Raw genomic sequence first — 18,569 nt, forward strand, 5'->3', positions numbered from 1 at the left:
TGAAGTAGTTGTAGTCCTGTTAGTGGTTGTAGTAGTTGTAGTCCTGGTTGTGGTAGTTGTAGCAGTGGTCCTGGTTGTGGTTGAAGTAGTTGTAGTCCTGTTAGTGGTTGTAGTAGTTGTAGTCCTGGCTGTGGTAGTTGTAGCAGTGGTCCTGGTTGTGGTTGTAGCGGTAGTCCTGTTAGTGGTTGTAGTAGTTGTAGTCCTGGTTGTGGTAGTTGTAGCAGTGGTCCTGGTTGTGGTTGTAGTAGTTGTAGTCCTGGTTGTGGTAGTTGTAGCAGTGGTCCTGGTTGTGGTTGAAGTAGTTGTAGTCCTGTTAGTGGTTGTAGTAGTTGTAGTCCTGGTTGTGGTAGTTGTAGCAGTGGTCCTGGTTGTGGTTGAAGTAGTTGTAGTCCTGTTAGTGGTTGTAGTAGTTGTAGTCCTGGCTGTGGTAGTTGTAGCAGTGGTCCTGGTTGTGGTTGAAGTAGTTGTAGTCCTGGTTGTGGTTGTAGTAGTTGTAGTCCTGGCTGTGGTAGTTGTAGCAGTGGTCCTGGTTGTGGTTGTAGCGGTAGTCCTGTTAGTGGTTGTAGTAGTTGTAGTCCTGGCTGTGGTAGTTGTACCAGTGGTCCTGGTTGTGGTTGTAGCGGTAGTCCTGTTAGTGGTCGAAGTAGTTGTAGTCCTGGTTGTGGTTGTAGTAGTTGTAGTCCTGGTTGTGGTTGAAGTAGTTGTAGTCCTGGTTGTGGTTGTAGTAGTTGTAGTCCTGGCTGTGGTAGTTGTAGCAGTGGTCCTGGTTGTGGTTGTAGCGGTAGTCCTGTTAGTGGTTGTAGTAGTTGTAGTCCTGGCTGTGGTAGTTGTACCAGTGGTCCTGGTTGTGGTTGTAGTAGTTGTAGTCCTGGCTGTGGTAGTTGTAGCGGTAGTCCTGGTTGTGGTTGTAGTAGTTGTAGTCCTGGTTGTGGTTGTAGCGGTAGTCCTGGTTGTGGTTGAAGTAGTTGTAGTCCTGGTTGTGGTTGTAGTAGTTGTAGTCCTGGCTGTGGTAGTTGTACCAGTGGTCCTGGTTGTGGTTGTAGTAGTTGTAGTCCTGGCTGTGGTAGTTGTAGCGGTAGTCCTGGTTGTGGTTGAAGTAGTTGTAGTCCTGGTTGTGGTTGTAGTAGTTGTAGTCCTGGCTGTGGTTGTAGCGGTAGTCCTGGTTGTGGTTGAAGTAGTTGTAGTCCTGGTTGTGGTTGTAGCAGTGGTCCTGGTTGTGGTTGTAGCAGTGGTCCTGGTTGTGGTTGAAGTAGTTGTAGTCCTGGTTGTGGTTGAAGTAGTTGTAGTCCTGGCTGTGGTAGTTGTAGCAGTGGTCCTGGTTGTGGTTGTAGCAGTGGTCCTGGTTGTGGTTGTAGCGATAGTCCTGGTTGTGGTTGTAGCGGTAGTCCTGTTAGTGGTTGTAGTAGTTGTAGTCCTGGTTGTGGTTGTAGCGGTAGTCCTGGTTGTGGTTGAAGTAGTTGTAGTCCTGGTTGTGGTTGTAGTAGTTGTAGTCCTGGTTGTGGTTGAAGTAGTTGTAGTCCTGGTTGTGGTTGAAGTAGTTGTAGTCCTGGTTGTAGAAGTTGTAGCGGTAGTCCTGGTTGTGGTTGAAGTAGTTGTAGTCCTGGTTGTGGTTGAAGTAGTTGTAGTCCTGGTTGTGGTTGTAGCAGTGGTCCTGGTTGTGGTTGTAGCGGTAGTCCTGGTTGTGGTTGAAGTAGTTGTAGTCCTGGTTGTGGTTGAAGTAGTTGTAGTCCTGGCTGTGGTTGTAGTAGTTGTAGTCCTGTCTGTGGTAGTTGTACCAGTGGTCCTGGTTGTGGTTGAAGTAGTTGTAGTCCTGGCTGTGGTAGTTGTAGCAGTGGTCCTGGTTGTGGTTGTAGCAGTTGTAGTCCTGGTTGTGGTTGAAGTAGTTGTAGTCCTGGCTGTGGTAGTTGTAGCAGTGGTCCTGGTTGTGGTTGTAGCAGTTGTAGTCCTGGTTGTGGTTGAAGTAGTTGTAGTCCTGGCTGTGGTAGTTGTAGCGGTAGTCCTGGTTGTGGTTGTAGTAGTTGTAGTCCTGGTTGTGGTTGTAGCGGTAGTCCTGGTTGTGGTTGAAGTAGTTGTAGTCCTGGTTGTGGTTGTAGTAGTTGTAGTCCTGGCTGTGGTAGTTGTAGCAGTGGTCCTGGTTGTGGTTGTAGCGGTAGTCCTGTTAGTGGTAGTTGTAGCAGTGGTCCTGGCTGTGGTAGTTGTAGCGGTGGTCCTGGTTGTGGTTGTAGCGGTAGTCCTGTTAGTGGTAGTTGGAGTAGAGATTGGGGTACATACGGTCTCCTTCTGGTGTTATCTAATATCCTCCCTGCTACAATCGGATTTATACTTTTCTTTTTCAGGTTTTCAAGTTGGAACTGGAGGAAAAGAGGGGACGGGTTCTGGAGGATTCCGTGAGTATTTACACCAAGTAAAATTGTGACAGCGGTGTCGTCAGAAAGTGCTGATAGTATTAGCCAACAGTAGTGATTACAGGGCTCTAGTAGGACTAAAGCAGTCACATGGGTCAAGTGAAGAGCTCGGCCAATGAGATTCCTGAATACTGTGAGAGCATACAGCCCCCGAACATAAAGCAGCATAGGGTGGCACACTGGCTGCAATCTAAGCAGGACACTGTAAGAACATCAATGACCCTAAAGACCCCCCCCCCCCTTCATCACCGAGCCCACCCCTGCAGGACATTACCAGTATTACATCCTTAAGGCTCAGCCTGTCCACCACTAGGAACATCTATTAGTCCCCATAACTGCAACTCCCACCTGACTCCTGGAACATCAGACCAAAGCTGTGACTGTGTGAACATTTGCCATGTATTTATTCATTATTTACATATGTTTCCCACACATAGTTTATTGCCATAAATATGTAACTTCAAATTACATGTCAAGCACCGAGGAGAGGAAAGACCCCTGAGGAGGAACCAATAGGGAACCATAATGGAAGGAGGAGATGGTTATCGCAACTTGTAAATCATTGAGTTAAAGGAAATGTACATGATACCAGAGAAACAATAACACATAAAATATATAAGAGATACAATAATATATAGAAAATGCTATTATACAGGGGTATACGTCTCTTATCTTCCCATTATACAGGGGTATACGTCTCTTACCTTCCCATTATACAGGGGTACACGTCTCTTATCTTCCCATTATACAGGGGTATACGTCTCTTACCTTCCCATTATACAGGGGTATACGTCTCTTATCTTCCCATTATACAGGGGTATACGTCTCTTACCTTCCCATTATACAGGGGTATACGTCTCTTATCTTCCCATTATACAGGGGTATACGTCTCTTATCTTCCCATTATACAGGGGTATACGTCTCTTACCTTCCCATTATACAGGGGTATACGTCTCTTACCTTCCCATTATACAGGGGTATACGTCTCTTATCTTCCCATTATACAGGGGTATACGTCTCTTATCTTCCCATTATACAGGGGTATACGTCTCTTACCTTCCCATTATACAGGGGTATACGTCTCTTATCTTCCCATTATACAGGGGTATACGTCTCTTACCTTCCCATTATACAGGGGTATACGTCTCTCACCTTCTCATTATACAGGGGTATACGTCTCTTATCTTCCCATTATACAGGGGTATACGTCTCTTATCTTCCCATTATACAGGGGTATACGTCTCTTATCTTTCCATTATACAGGGGTATACGTCTCTTATCTTCCCATTATACAGGGGTATACGTCTCTTACCTTCTCATTATACAGGGGTATACGTCTCTTACCTTCCCATTATACAGGGGTATACGTCTCTTATCTTCCCATTATACAGGGGTATACGTCTCTTATCTTCCCATTATACAGGGGTATACGTCTCTTATCTTCCCATTATACAGGGGTATACGTCTCTTATCTTCCCATTATACAGGGGTATACGTCTCTTACCTTCCCATTATACAGGGGTATACGTCTCTTATCTTCCCATTATACAGGGGTACACGTCTCTCACCTTCCCATTATACAGGGGTATACGTCTCTTATCTTCCCATTATACAGGGGTATACGTCTCTTATCTTCCCATTATACAGGGGTACACGTCTCTCACCTTCCCATTATACAGGGGTATACGTCTCTTATCTTCCCATTATACAGGGGTATACGTCTCTTATCTTCCCATTATACAGGGGTATACGTCTATTACCTTCCCATTATACAGGGGTATACGTCTCTTATCTTCCCATTATACAGGGGTATACGTCTCTTACCTTCCCATTATACAGGGGTATACGTCTCTCACCTTCCCATTATACAGGGGTATACGTCTCTTATCTTCCCATTATACAGGGGTATACGTCTATTACCTTCCCATTATACAGGGGTATACGTCTCTTATCTTCCCATTATACAGGGGTATACGTCTATTACCTTCCCATTATACAGGGGTATACGTCTATTACCTTCCCATTATACAGGGGTATACGTCTCTTATCTTCCCATTATACAGGGGTATACGTCTCTCACCTTCCCATTATACAGGGGTATACGTCTCTTATCTTCCCATTATACAGGGGTATACGTCTATTACCTTCCCATTATACAGGGGTATACGTCTCTTACCTTCCCATTATACAGGGGTATACGTCTCTCACCTTCCCATTATACAGGGGTATACGTCTCTTATCTTCCCATTATACAGGGGTATACGTCTATTACCTTCCCATTATACAGGGGTATACGTCTCTTATCTTCCCATTATACAGGGGTATACGTCTATTACCTTCCCATTATACAGGGGTATACGTCTATTACCTTCCCATTATACAGGGGTATACGTCTCTTATCTTCCCATTATACAGGGGTATACGTCTATTACCTTCCCATTATACAGGGGTATACGTCTCTTATCTTCCCATTATACAGGGGTATACGTCTATTACCTTCCCATTATACAGGGGTATACGTCTCTTATCTTCCCATTATACAGGGGTATACGTCTCTTACCTTCCCATTATACAGGGGTATACGTCTCTTATCTTCCCATTATACAGGGGTATACGTCTCTTACCTTCCCATTATACAGGGGTATACGTCTCTTACCTTCCCATTATACAGGGGTATACGTCTCTTATCTTCCCATTATACAGGGGTATACGTCTCTTACCTTCCCATTATACAGGGGTATACGTCTCTCACCTTCTCATTATACAGGGGTATACGTCTCTTATCTTCCCATTATACAGGGGTATACGTCTCTTATCTTCCCATTATACAGGGGTATACGTCTCTTATCTTCCCATTATACAGGGGTATACGTCTCTTACCTTCCCATTATACAGGGGTATACGTCTCTTATCTTCCCATTATACAGGGGTATACGTCTCTTATCTTCCCATTATACAGGGGTATACGTCTCTTACCTTCCCATTATACAGGGGTATACGTCTCTTATCTTCCCATTATACAGGGGTATACGTCTCTTATCTTCCCATTATACAGGGGTATACGTCTCTTACCTTCCCATTATACAGGGGTATACGTCTCTTATCTTCCCATTATACAGGGGTATACGTCTCTTATCTTCCCATTATACAGGGGTATACGTCTCTTATCTTCCCATTATACAGGGGTATACGTCTCTTATCTTCCCATTATACAGGGGTATACGTCTCTTATCTTCCCATTATACAGGGGTATACGTCTCTTATCTTCCCATTATACAGGGGTATACGTCTCTCACCTTCCCATTATACAGGGGTATACGTCTCTCACCTTCCCATTATACAGGGGTATACGTCTCTTATCTTCCCATTATACAGGGGTATACGTCTCTTATCTTCCCATTATACAGGGGTATACGTCTCTTATCTTCCCATTATACAGGGGTATACGTCTCTTATCTTCCCATTATACAGGGGTATACGTCTCTTATCTTCCCATTATACAGGGGTATACGTCTCTTATCTTCCCATTATACAGGGGTATACGTCTCTTATCTTCCCATTATACAGGGGTATACGTCTCTTATCTTCCCATTATACAGGGGTATACGTCTCTTTTCTTCCCATTATACAGGGGTATACGTCTCTCACCTTCCCATTATACAGGGGTATACGTCTCTCACCTTCCCATTATACAGGGGTATACGTCTCTCACCTTCCCATTATACAGGGGTATACGTCTCTTATCTTCCCATTATACAGGGGTATACGTCTCTTACCTTCCCATTATACAGGGGTATACGTCTCTTATCTTCCCATTATACAGGGGTATACGTCTCTTACCTTCCCATTATACAGGGGTATACGTCTCTTACCTTCCCATTATACAGGGGTATACGTCTCTTATCTTCCCATTATACAGGGGTATACGTCTCTTATCTTCCCATTATACAGGGGTATACGTCTCTTATCTTCCCATTATACAGGGGTATACGTCTCTTATCTTCCCATTATACAGGGGTATACGTCTCTTATCTTCCCATTATACAGGGGTATACGTCTCTTATCTTCCCATTATACAGGGGTATACGTCTCTTTTCTTCCCATTATACAGGGGTATACGTCTCTTATCTTCCCATTATACAGGGGTATACGTCTCTTACCTTCCCATTATACAGGGGTATACGTCTCTCACCTTCCCATTATACAGGGGTATACGTCTCTTATCTTCCCATTATACAGGGGTATACGTCTCTTATCTTCCCATTATACAGGGGTATACGTCTCTTACCTTCCCATTATACAGGGGTATACGTCTCTTATCTTCCCATTATACAGGGGTATACGTCTCTTATCTTCCCATTATACAGGGGTATACGTCTCTTACCTTCCCATTATACAGGGGTATACGTCTCTTATCTTCCCATTATACAGGGGTATACGTCTCTTACCTTCTCATTATACAGGGGTATACGTCTCTTATCTTCCCATTATACAGGGGTATACGTCTCTTACCTTCCCATTATACAGGGGTATACGTCTCTCACCTTCCCATTATACAGGGGTATACGTCTCTTATCTTCCCATTATACAGGGGTATACGTCTCTTACCTTCCCATTATACAGGGGTATACGTCTCTCACCTTCCCATTATACAGGGGTATACGTCTCTTATCTTCCCATTATACAGGGGTATACGTCTCTTATCTTCCCATTATACAGGGGTATACGTCTCTTACCTTCCCATTATACAGGGGTATACGTCTCTTATCTTCCCATTATACAAGGGTATACGTCTCTTATCTTCCCATTATACAGGGGTATACGTCTCTTACCTTCTCATTATACAGGGGTATACGTCTCTTACCTTCCCATTATACAGGGGTATACGTCTCTTATCTTCCCATTATACAGGGGTATACGTCTCTTATCTTCCCATTATACAGGGGTATACGTCTCTTACCTTCCCATTATACAGGGGTATACGTCTCTTACCTTCCCATTATACAGGGGTATACGTCTCTTATCTTCCCATTATACAGGGGTATACGTCTCTTATCTTTCCATTATACAGGGGTATACGTCTCTTATCTTTCCATTATACAGGGGTATACGTCTCTTATCTTCCCATTATACAGGGGTATACGTCTCTTATCTTCCCATTATACAGGGGTATACGTCTCTTACCTTCTCATTATACAGGGGTATACGTCTCTTATCTTCCCATTATACAGGGGTATACGTCTCTTATCTTCCCATTATACAGGGGTATACGTCTCTTATCTTCCCATTATACAGGGGTATACGTCTCTTATCTTCCCATTATACAGGGGTATACGTCTCTTACCTTCCCATTATACAGGGGTATACGTCTCTTATCTTCCCATTATACAGGGGTATACGTCTCTTACCTTCTCATTATACAGGGGTATACGTCTCTTATCTTCCCATTATACAGGGGTATACGTCTCTTACCTTCCCATTATACAGGGGTATACGTCTCTCACCTTCCCATTATACAGGGGTATACGTCTCTTATCTTCCCATTATACAGGGGTATACGTCTCTTATCTTCCCATTATACAGGGGTATACGTCTCTTATCTTCCCATTATACAGGGGTATACGTCTCTTACCTTCCCATTATACAGGGGTATACGTCTCTTACCTTCCCATTATACAGGGGTATACGTCTCTTATCTTCCCATTATACAGGGGTATACGTCTCTTACCTTCCCATTATACAGGGGTATACGTCTCTTATCTTCCCATTATACAGGGGTATACGTCTCTTATCTTCCCATTATACAGGGGTATACGTCTCTTATCTTCCCATTATACAGGGGTATACGTCTCTTATCTTCCCATTATACAGGGGTATACGTCTCTTACCTTCCCATTATACAGGGGTATACGTCTCTTACCTTCCCATTATACAGGGGTATACGTCTCTTACCTTCCCATTATACAGGGGTATACGTCTCTTACCTTTCCATTATACAGGGGTATACGTCTCTTATCTTCCCATTATACAGGGGTATACGTCTCTTATCTTCCCATTATACAGGGGTATACGTCTCTTACCTTCCCATTATACAGGGGTATACGTCTCTCACCTTCCCATTATACAGGGGTATACGTCTCTCACCTTTCCATTATACAGGGGTATACGTCTCTTACCTTTCCATTATACAGGGGTATACGTCTCTTATCTTCCCATTATACAGGGGTATACGTCTCTCACCTTCCCATTATACAGGGGTATACGTCTCTCACCTTCCCATTATACAGGGGTATACGTCTCTTATCTTCCCATTATACAGGGGTATACGTCTCTTATCTTCCCATTATACAGGGGTATACGTCTCTTATCTTCCCATTATACAGGGGTATACGTCTCTCATCTTCCCATTATACAGGGGTATACGTCTCTTACCTTCCCATTATACAGGGGTATACGTCTCTCACCTTCCCATTATACAGGGGTATACGTCTCTTACCTTCCCATTATACAGGGGTATACGTCTCTTACCTTCCCATTATACAGGGGTATACGTCTCTCACCTTTCCATTATACAGGGGTATACGTCTCTTATCTTCCCATTATACAGGGGTATACGTCTCTTATCTTCCCATTATACAGGGGTATACGTCTCTTACCTTCCCATTATACAGGGGTATACGTCTCTCACCTTCCCATTATACAGGGGTATACGTCTCTTATCTTCCCATTATACAGGGGTATACGTCTCTTATCTTCCCATTATACAGGGGTATACGTCTCTTATCTTCCCATTATACAGGGGTATACGTCTCTTATCTTCCCATTATACAGGGGTATACGTCTCTTACCTTCCCATTATACAGGGGTACACGTCTCTTGCCAAAAAAGGGAAAACCCTTTCTTGGTCACAGCAGGTAGAAGGATTCCACCCCTTACCTACCACAGAAGAGAGGAGGCCTCCAACCTTGATCCCCACAGCAAATGGGGAATCCACCACTTATCTCTACTGCAGAGAGAAGTCAGCCAACTCCTGACTCCTCAGCAAACAGGGGGCATACACCCCTTACCCCAACAGGAAACAGGGACATACACCCCTTACCCCAACAGGAAACAGGGGATATACACCCCTTACCCCAACAGCAAACAGGGGACATACACCCCTTACCCCAACAGCAAACAGGGGACATACACCCCTTACCCCAACAGGAAACAGGGACATACACCCCTTACCCCAACAGGAAACAGGGGACATACACCCCTTACCCCAACAGCAAACAGGGGACATACACCCCTTACCCCAACAGCAAACAGGAGGCATACACCCCTTACCCTAACAGCAAACAGGAGGCATACACCCCTTACCCCAACAGGAAACAGGGACATACACCCCTTACCCCAACAGGAAACAGGGGACATACACCCCTTACCCCAACAGCAAACAGGAGGCATACACCCCTAACCCCAACAGGAAACGGGGCATACACCCCTTACCCTAACAGCAAACAGGAGGCATACACCCCTTACCCCAACAGCAAACAGGAGGCATACACCCCTTACCCCAACAGCAAACAGGAGGCATACACCCCTTACCCCAACAGCAAACAGGAGGCATACACCCCTTACCCCAACAGCAAACAGGAGGCATACACCCCCTACCGCAACAGAAAACAGGAAGCATACACCCCCCTACCCCAACAGCAAACAGGGGACATACACCCCTTACCCCAACAGAAAACAGGAAGCATACACCCCCCTACCCCAACAGCAAACAGGAGGCATACACCCCTTACCCCAAAAGGAAACAGGAGGCATACACCCCTTACCTCAACAGCAAACAGGAGGCATACACCCCTTACCTCAACTGGAGGCATACACCCCTTACCCCAACAGCAAACAGGAGGCATACACCCCTTACCCCAACAGCAAACAGGAGGCATACACCCCTTACCCCAACAGCAAACAGGAGGCATACACCCCTTACCTCAACAGGAGGCATAAACCCCTTACCCCAACAGCAAACAGGAGGCAAACACCCCTTACCCCAACAGCAAACAGGGGGCATACACCCTTTACCCCAACAGCAAACAGGAGGCAAACACCCCTTACCCCAACAGCAAACAGGGGGCATACACCCCTTACCCCAACAGGAAACAGGAGGCATACACCCCTTACCTCAACAGGAGGCATACACCCCTTACCCCAACAGCAAACAGGAGGCAAACACCCCTTACCCCAACAGCAAACAGGGGGCATACACCCCTTACCCCAACAGCAAACAGGGGCATACACCCCTTACCCCAACAGGAAACAGGGGACATACACCCCTTACCCCAACAGGAAACAGGGGACATACACCCCTTACCCCAACAGCAAACAGGAGGCATACACCCCTTACCTCAACAGGAAACAGGGGGCATACACCCCTTACCCCAACAGCAAACAGGAGGCATACACCCCCTACCGCAACAGAAAACAGGAAGCATACACCCCCCTACCGCAACAGAAAACAGGAAGCATACACCCCTTACCCTAACAGCAAACAGGAGGCATACACCCCTTACCCCAACAGCAAACAGGAGGCATACACCCCTTACCCCAACAGGAAACAGGGGGCATACACCCCTTACCCCAACAGCAAACAGGAGGCATACACCCCCTACCGCAACAGAAAACAGGAAGCATACACCCCCCTACCCCAACAGCAAACAGGGGACATACACCCCTTACCTCAACAGCAAACAGGAGACATACACCCCTTACCCCAACAGCAAACAGGAGGCATACACCCCTTACCCCAACAGCAAACAGGAGGCATACACCCCTTACCCCAAAAGGAAACAGGAGGCATACACCCCTTACCTCAACAGCAAACAGGAGGCATACACCCCTTACCTCAACTGGAGGCATACACCCCTTACCCCAACAGCAAACAGGAGGCATACACCCCTTACCCCAACAGCAAACAGGAGGCATACACCCCTTACCCCAACAGCAAACAGGAGGCATACACCCCTTACCTCAACAGGAGGCATACACCCCTTACCCCAACAGCAAACAGGAGGCATACACCCCTTACCCCAACAGCAAACAGGGGGCATACACCCTTTACCCCAACAGCAAACAGGAGGCAAACACCCCTTACCCCAACAGAAAACAGGGGGCATAAAACCCCTTACCCCAACAGGAAACAGGAGGCATACACCCCTTACCTCAACAGGAGGCATACACCCCTTACCCCAACAGCAAACAGGAGGCAAACACCCCTTACCCCAACAGCAAACAGGGGGCATACACCCCTTACCCCAACAGCAAACAGGGGGCATACACCCCTTACCCCAACAGCAAACAGGGGACATACACCCCTTACCCCAACAGCAAACAGGAGGCATACACCCCCTACCGCAACAGAAAACAGGAAGCATACACCCCCCTACCCCAACAGCAAACAGGGGACATACACCCCTTACCTCAACAGCAAACAGGAGACATACACCCCTTACCCCAACAGCAAACAGGAGGCATACACCCCTTACCCCAACAGCAAACAGGAGGCATACACCCCTTACCCCAACAGCAAACAGGAGGCATACACCCCTTACCTCAACAGGAGGCATACACCCCTTACCCCAACAGCAAACAGGAGGCATACACCCCTTACCCCAACAGCAAACAGGGGGCATACACCCTTTACCCCAACAGCAAACAGGAGGCAAACACCCCTTACCCCAACAGAAAACAGGGGGCATAAAACCCCTTACCCCAACAGGAAACAGGAGGCATACACCCCTTACCTCAACAGGAGGCATACACCCCTTACCCCAACAGCAAACAGGAGGCAAACACCCCTTACCCCAACAGCAAACAGGGGGCATACACCCCTTACCCCAACAGCAAACAGGGGGCATACACCCCTTACCCCAACAGGAGACAGGGGACATACACCCCTTACCCCAACAGGAAACAGGGGACATACACCCCTTACCCCAACAGCAAACAGGAGGCATACACCCCCTAACGCAACAGAAAACAGGAAGCATACACCCCTTACCCCAACAGCAAACAGGAGGCATACACCCCTTACCTCAACAGGAAACAGGGGGCATACACCCCTTACCCCAACAGCAAACAGGAGGCATACACCCCTTACCTCAACAGGAAACAGGGGGCATACACCCCTTACCCCAACAGCAAACAGGAGGCATACACCCCTTACCCCAACAGGAAACAGGGGGCATACACCCCTTACCCCAACAGCAAACAGGAGGCATACACCCCCTACCGCAACAGAAAACAGGAAGCATACACCCCCCTACCCCAACAGCAAACAGGGGACATACACCCCTTACCTCAACAGCAAACAGGAGACATACACCCCTTACCCCAACAGCAAACAGGAGGCATACACCCCTTACCCCAAAAGGAAACAGGAGGCATACACCCCTTACCTCAACAGGAAACAGGAGGCATACACCCCTTACCCCAACAGCAAACAGGAGGCATACACCCCTTACCCCAACAGGAAACAGGGGGCATACAACCCTTACCCCAACAGGAAACAGGAGGCATACACCCCTTACCCCAACAGCAAGCAGGAGGCATACACCCCTTACCCCAACAGGAAACAGGAGGCATACACCCCTTACCCCAACAGGAAACAGGGGGCATACAACCCTTTCCCCAACAGGAAACAGGAGGCATACACCCCTTACCCCAACAGCAAGCAGGAGGCATACACCCCTTACCCCAACAGGAAACAGGAGGCATACACCCCTTACCCCAACAGGAAACAGGGGGCATACACCCCTTACCCCAACAGGAAACAGGAGGCATACACCCCCTACCACAACAGGAAACAGGGGGCATACACCCCCTACCGCAACAGGAAACAGGGGGCATACACCCCTTACCATAACAGGAAACAGGAAGCATACACCCCTTACCCCAACAGGAAAGAGGAGGCATACACCCCTACCCCAACAGGAAACAGGAAGCATACACCCCTTACTCCAACAGGAAACAGGAGGCATACAACCCTTACCCCCAAGCAGAGAGATGGCATCTACTCCTAATTCCCAGAGTTAAAAAAAAAAAACAACTTTTGATAGTCCTAGAGACATATGAAATGTTTTGATTGGTCAGGTCTGGGTTCTCCGGTCCCCACTGATCACTGAGCCCATTCTCTCCAAGCTCTGTCCTCGTCCTAGGAGATGGATTCTATAGAAGTCTATGGGCATGCTACATGCTCAGACCCGAGTAATCAAATCATGTGACAAATCTGTGACTTGAAACGATGGTAACACTATAAGCTTCATTTTACATGTAGTGAGAAAGAGTGAGTGAGATTTTATGACATTTATGACACCAAAAATTTGCTGCTACATATAATCTAATTTTTACATTTTATTTTTAAGATATTTCGCTTGGAATTGGGGGAAAGATGGGACAAATGCTTCCAGGTGGACTCAGTGAGTATGGACACGATGTTCTGAGGACGTAATCCTTACAATGGCATAAACCACTGGGGGTGTAAACCTTACAATGGCATAAACCACTGGGGGTGTAAACCTCCCAATGGGGGGGAGTAATCCTTACAATAGCATAAACCACTGGGGGGTGTAATCCTTACAATGGTGGTCACCAGTGCCGAGCCTGCTGACATAAACCACTGGGGGTGTAATCCTTACAATGACATAAGCCACTGGGGGAGTAAACCTTACAATGGCATAATCCATGGGGGTACAATCATGACAATGGCATAAGCCACTGGGGGTGTAATCCTGACAATGGCATAAGCCACTGGGGGTGTAATCCTTACAATGGCATAAGCCACTGGGAATTATATGGCCATCAGTGCAGTGAGGTCACAGGCTCCACAAATAATAAAATATTGGTATCTCTATTTTATGTTATAGATATTGGTGATGTATAAAGTAGCTGTATTACGACTCCCTACCACAGGGTGTAAGACAAAAGACATGTAGCACTGACTCTTCCCATAAGACCACAAATAATTGTTTAGCAAGTTAAAGAGGATTAGGAATTATCAGTCAGGACTAGAACCACTTATGGTTATTGCACTGATTTGTAGCGAATGGTTCCAGCCCTCTGGGAGGAGAGGATTGGACCGGGGGGATTTCTTCCCCAGAACATTATAGAGACTCCTAAGAAGAAGCCTGTCTGAGGAGAGATCATGTGACTCATGTCTCATACACATTTACCTTATTCACAAGTGGAGGGAATAATAATGAAATGTAACCATTGCATGACTTTACACCTCAGTAAGTGCACGTGTGAAAGAAATGTGATACATGAGATAAGTTTATGTCATGATGACCCAAGGATTTAACTAACAGGATACATTCTACAGCTGTACCACAACCTATACACTCTGCAGCATGTTGACAGGTACTGAGACACTGCAAGTATACCTATAGGCACAGAAGCCATGCACACAACAATACGTCTTCTATATAGACATAGAAAAAAATAATAACATGTTCTGGAGTGGACATTCACCCTAAGGTAAAGACTGTAGTACAGGTGGAGTCAATGGCTCCGGGCAGCCTAAGTCTACGGGCTTCAGAGCTGTAAATCTACTGCTGAATCCTAACATGAAATCCCCCACAGTGAGGGCCCAAGACATCTACCTATAAATCTAACTACAGGTTTTATCCACAGGTTGGAGGAGATTGACCTCAAAAGGAACGTACTTTCTCACCATGTTCATGCAGAACACGAACTCTGCTGAAAGCCCGGGGTGGGAAATGTTAGTGACCGGGACTTCACCGTCCACCTCTGTAACTATCTCCGTCAACAAGTCCAACTTCATGAAGACCGTCAAAGTCGGGAAAGGAGAAACAGTAACAATTGAGATTCCAAATCCTCTAGAGAAGAAAGGGACCGGGTTGTCCCCACGTAGCATCAGCATTAAAGCCAGTGCAGAGATCACAGTGATGACCCGAAACTATAAGAAAACCAGTGGAGATGTGGCTTCTATCTACCCAGTTGACCAGTGGGGAGTAGAATACTACATAATCACCCCTTATAATGGACCTTCTAACCAGTATACAGAATTCGGGGTCCTTGCCTCTGACACTGCAACATCAGTCACCATGGTCCTCAGCGGAGCCGTACAATTCAATGGGAAGAATTATCAAAAGGGCGACACCCTGACCGTGAATCTGGAGCCATCGCAGTTTGTACAGGTTCAGAGTAAAGATGACCTCTCCGGGACCAAGGTGACATCTCAGTACCCTACTGCTGTCCTATCGGGCCATACGTGTGCTCCTAGTAATGGAGGAGGTTGTGGCCATGTTTATGAACAGCTAAAACCTGTGGAAAGTTGGGGAACGTCCTACTTCATCCCAGGCCTGTCCTTCCAGTCGGAATATGACCAAGTATATGTCATGGCTCCTAAAGCCACTTGTATCCATCACCAGTCAGGTGGACAAAAGGTGAAGACCAACATAGCAGCAGGAAACGTCATGAGGGTTAACGTCTCCGCGTCTTCACCCTTTTCCATCCACAGCAATGATAGAATTCAGATCCTATTTAATGGCAGAGGTGGAAAAAATAAGGGTAAATCCTTTGGACCTTTCCTGACCAAAATCCCAGACATCGATTCCTTTGACCTTTCATTCAACCTCATCAGGCAGGAGGACTTTGACAACAATATGGCAGTTATGATAGCGAAGACCTCGAGTGCACCTGGAATCACTCTTAATGGGAACGCTCTACAAAACGCCAAGTGGACGGAGTTCCCTGAGTCTGAATATTCCTGGGCAGAATATGATTATGGAAGTGACTCCAGCTCCAACAGGGTGCAGCACCCTACATCACCGTTTGGTCTCCTGTCTATTGGTTACTCCATGAATAAGGCCTACGGGTCTGTGGCACCTGATATACAAGGTTTGTAGGTTGTGTTCTTCTTCTGGTCCCATCTCTCTGTTTTTACAACTTGTCCTGACTATTCCGGACTTTTATCTTCCAGCTCCTGGGGCTTCGTTACCTGAACCAATTGGTAATTCCCATTTATAGACAATATATAGATGGTATATAGAAGGTATATAGATGGTATATAGACGGTATGTAGACAGTATGTGGATGGTATATAGACTGTGTCTAGATTGGGTCTAGATAATATATAGACTGTATATGTTAAGTCCTGACTACAAAAATAGAATCCCTGACCCTGGTGAGACTACATGTCACTTCCACTTATGCCCTTGGTGCCCCTGATGCCACTGAATTCCCTGATGCCACTTTGTTCTCGTTCAGAGGAGTTACTTCTCCCTTTTGGGCCCCACCTACCATTTTTATTTCTAACATTTTTCTTTATGGTAGGGGGTGCATTGGACTCCATAGTTACCAGGGCCCCGATGCATGTGGTCCCCTGATACACAGCCGTGGTCCTGGATGAATTGACTCTTTGCGTCCTATGTCTCTATTGTAGTCCTCAATAATACTGACCCAACACATTTCTCAGGTTCTGAAACTCTTCAAATATATTCAAAAAATGTTCACAATATAACATTTCTATTTCAGGAAATAATTCAAAAACGTTATCAGGAAAATCCAAGTTGACAGCAAGTAAGTGTATGGCAGCGGTCTGCGCGTGATCTGTAGTGCGGTCCGGGCGGACGCCTCGCTCACCTGTACATTGGACCAGAATCCTGACATTAATTATAAGTTTTAGACTCTTTTTTTTCTATATTTACACCATCACAGAATCGCACAATTGTAGTAAATCTGGCCCGTTGTGATGGGCGTCACTAGTTATATGGCTGTGGATATAACATCCTAAGGGGTGACTCTTCAGTCACCACATAATTTGCCTGTAATAGAAAACATAAAAGAGAGGACAAGAGGGGGTGAGGGATGTGCAGCTAAAAGGAGGAGAGAGGAAGAGGAGGGGTGTGAAGCTACAAGGAGGAGAGAGAAGAAGAGGAGGGTGTGCAGCTACAAGGAAAAAGAGAGGAAGAAGAGGAGGGATGTGCAGCTAAAAGGAGGAGAGAGGAAGAAGAGGAGGGTGTGCAGCTACAAGGAGGAGAGAGGAAGAGGAGGGGTGTGCAGCTACAAGGAGGAGAGAGGAAGAAGAGGAGGGTGTGCAGCTACAAGGAAAAAGAGAGGAAGAAGAGGAGGGATGTGCAGCTAAAAGGAGGAGAGAGGAAGAGGAGGGGTGTGCAGCTACAAGGAGGAGAGAGGAAGAAGAGGAGGGTGTGCAGCTACAAGGAGGAGAGAGAGGACGAGGAGGGGTGTGCAGCTACAAGGAGGAGAGAGGAAGAAGAGGAGGGTGTGCAGCTACAAGGAGGAGAGAGGAAGAAGAGGAGGGGTGTGCAGCTACAAGGTGGAGAGAGAGGAAGAGGAGGGGTGTGCAGCTACAAGGAGGAGAGAGGAAGAAGAGGAGGGGTGTGCAGCTACAAGGAGGAGAGAGGAAGAAGAGGAGGGTGTGCAGCTACAAGGAGGAGAGAGGAAGAAGAGGAGGGATGTGCAGCTACAAGGAGGTGAGAGGAAGAGGAGGGGTGTGCAGCTACAAGGAGGAGAGAGGAAGAAGAGGAGGGTGTGCAGCTACAAGGAGGAGAGAGAGGACAAGGAGGGGTGTGCAGCTACAAGGAGGAGAGAGAGGAAGAAGAGGAGGGTGTGCAGCTACAAGGAGGAGAGAGGAAGAAGAGGAGGGTGTGCAGCTACAAGGAGGAGAGAGGAAGAAGAGGAGGGGTGTGCAGCTACAAGGTGGAGAGAGAGGAAGAGGAGGGGTGTGCAGCTACAAGGAGGAGAGAGGAAGAAGAGGAGGGGTGTGCAGCTACAAGGAGGAGAGAGGAAGAAGAGGAGGGTGTGCAGCTACAAGGAGGAGAGAGAGGAAGAGGAGGGGTGTGCAGCTACAAGGAGGAGAGAGAGGAAGAGGAGGGGTGTGCAGCTACAAGGAGGAGAGAGGAAGAAGAGGAGGAGGGTGTGCAGCTACAAGGAGGAGAGAGGAAGAAGAGGAGGGGTGTGCAGCTACAAGGAGGAGAGAGGAAGAAGAGGAGGGTGTGCAGCTACAAGGAGGAGAGAGAGGAAGAGGAGGGGTGTGCAGCTACAAGGAGGAGAGAGGAAGAGGAGGGATGTGAAGGTAAAAGGAGGAGAGAGGAAGAAGAGGAGGGGTGTGCAGCTACAAGGAGGAGAGAGGAA

General features: G+C 46.8%; 1 protein-coding gene across 1 annotated transcript in view; it reads left to right on the top strand.

Annotated features, from left to right (window-relative positions):
• Window positions 1-18,569, top strand: part of LOC130341775 (IgGFc-binding protein-like) — a 74,259-nt gene that overhangs the window by 43,266 nt on the left and 12,424 nt on the right. The window contains exons 11-15 of the mRNA XM_056554234.1: window positions 2,337-2,387; window positions 13,817-13,870; window positions 15,084-16,313; window positions 16,396-16,425; window positions 16,950-16,994. Of these exons, the coding sequence (XP_056410209.1) occupies window positions 13,843-13,870; window positions 15,084-16,313; window positions 16,396-16,425; window positions 16,950-16,994 (1,333 nt within the window). The 5' untranslated portion in view covers window positions 2,337-2,387; window positions 13,817-13,842. The remainder of the gene's footprint in view (window positions 1-2,336; window positions 2,388-13,816; window positions 13,871-15,083; window positions 16,314-16,395; window positions 16,426-16,949; window positions 16,995-18,569) is intronic.

Source organism: Hyla sarda, unplaced genomic scaffold, assembly GCF_029499605.1.
Source record: "Hyla sarda isolate aHylSar1 unplaced genomic scaffold, aHylSar1.hap1 scaffold_627, whole genome shotgun sequence".
NCBI classification, from domain to species: domain Eukaryota; kingdom Metazoa; phylum Chordata; class Amphibia; order Anura; family Hylidae; genus Hyla; species Hyla sarda.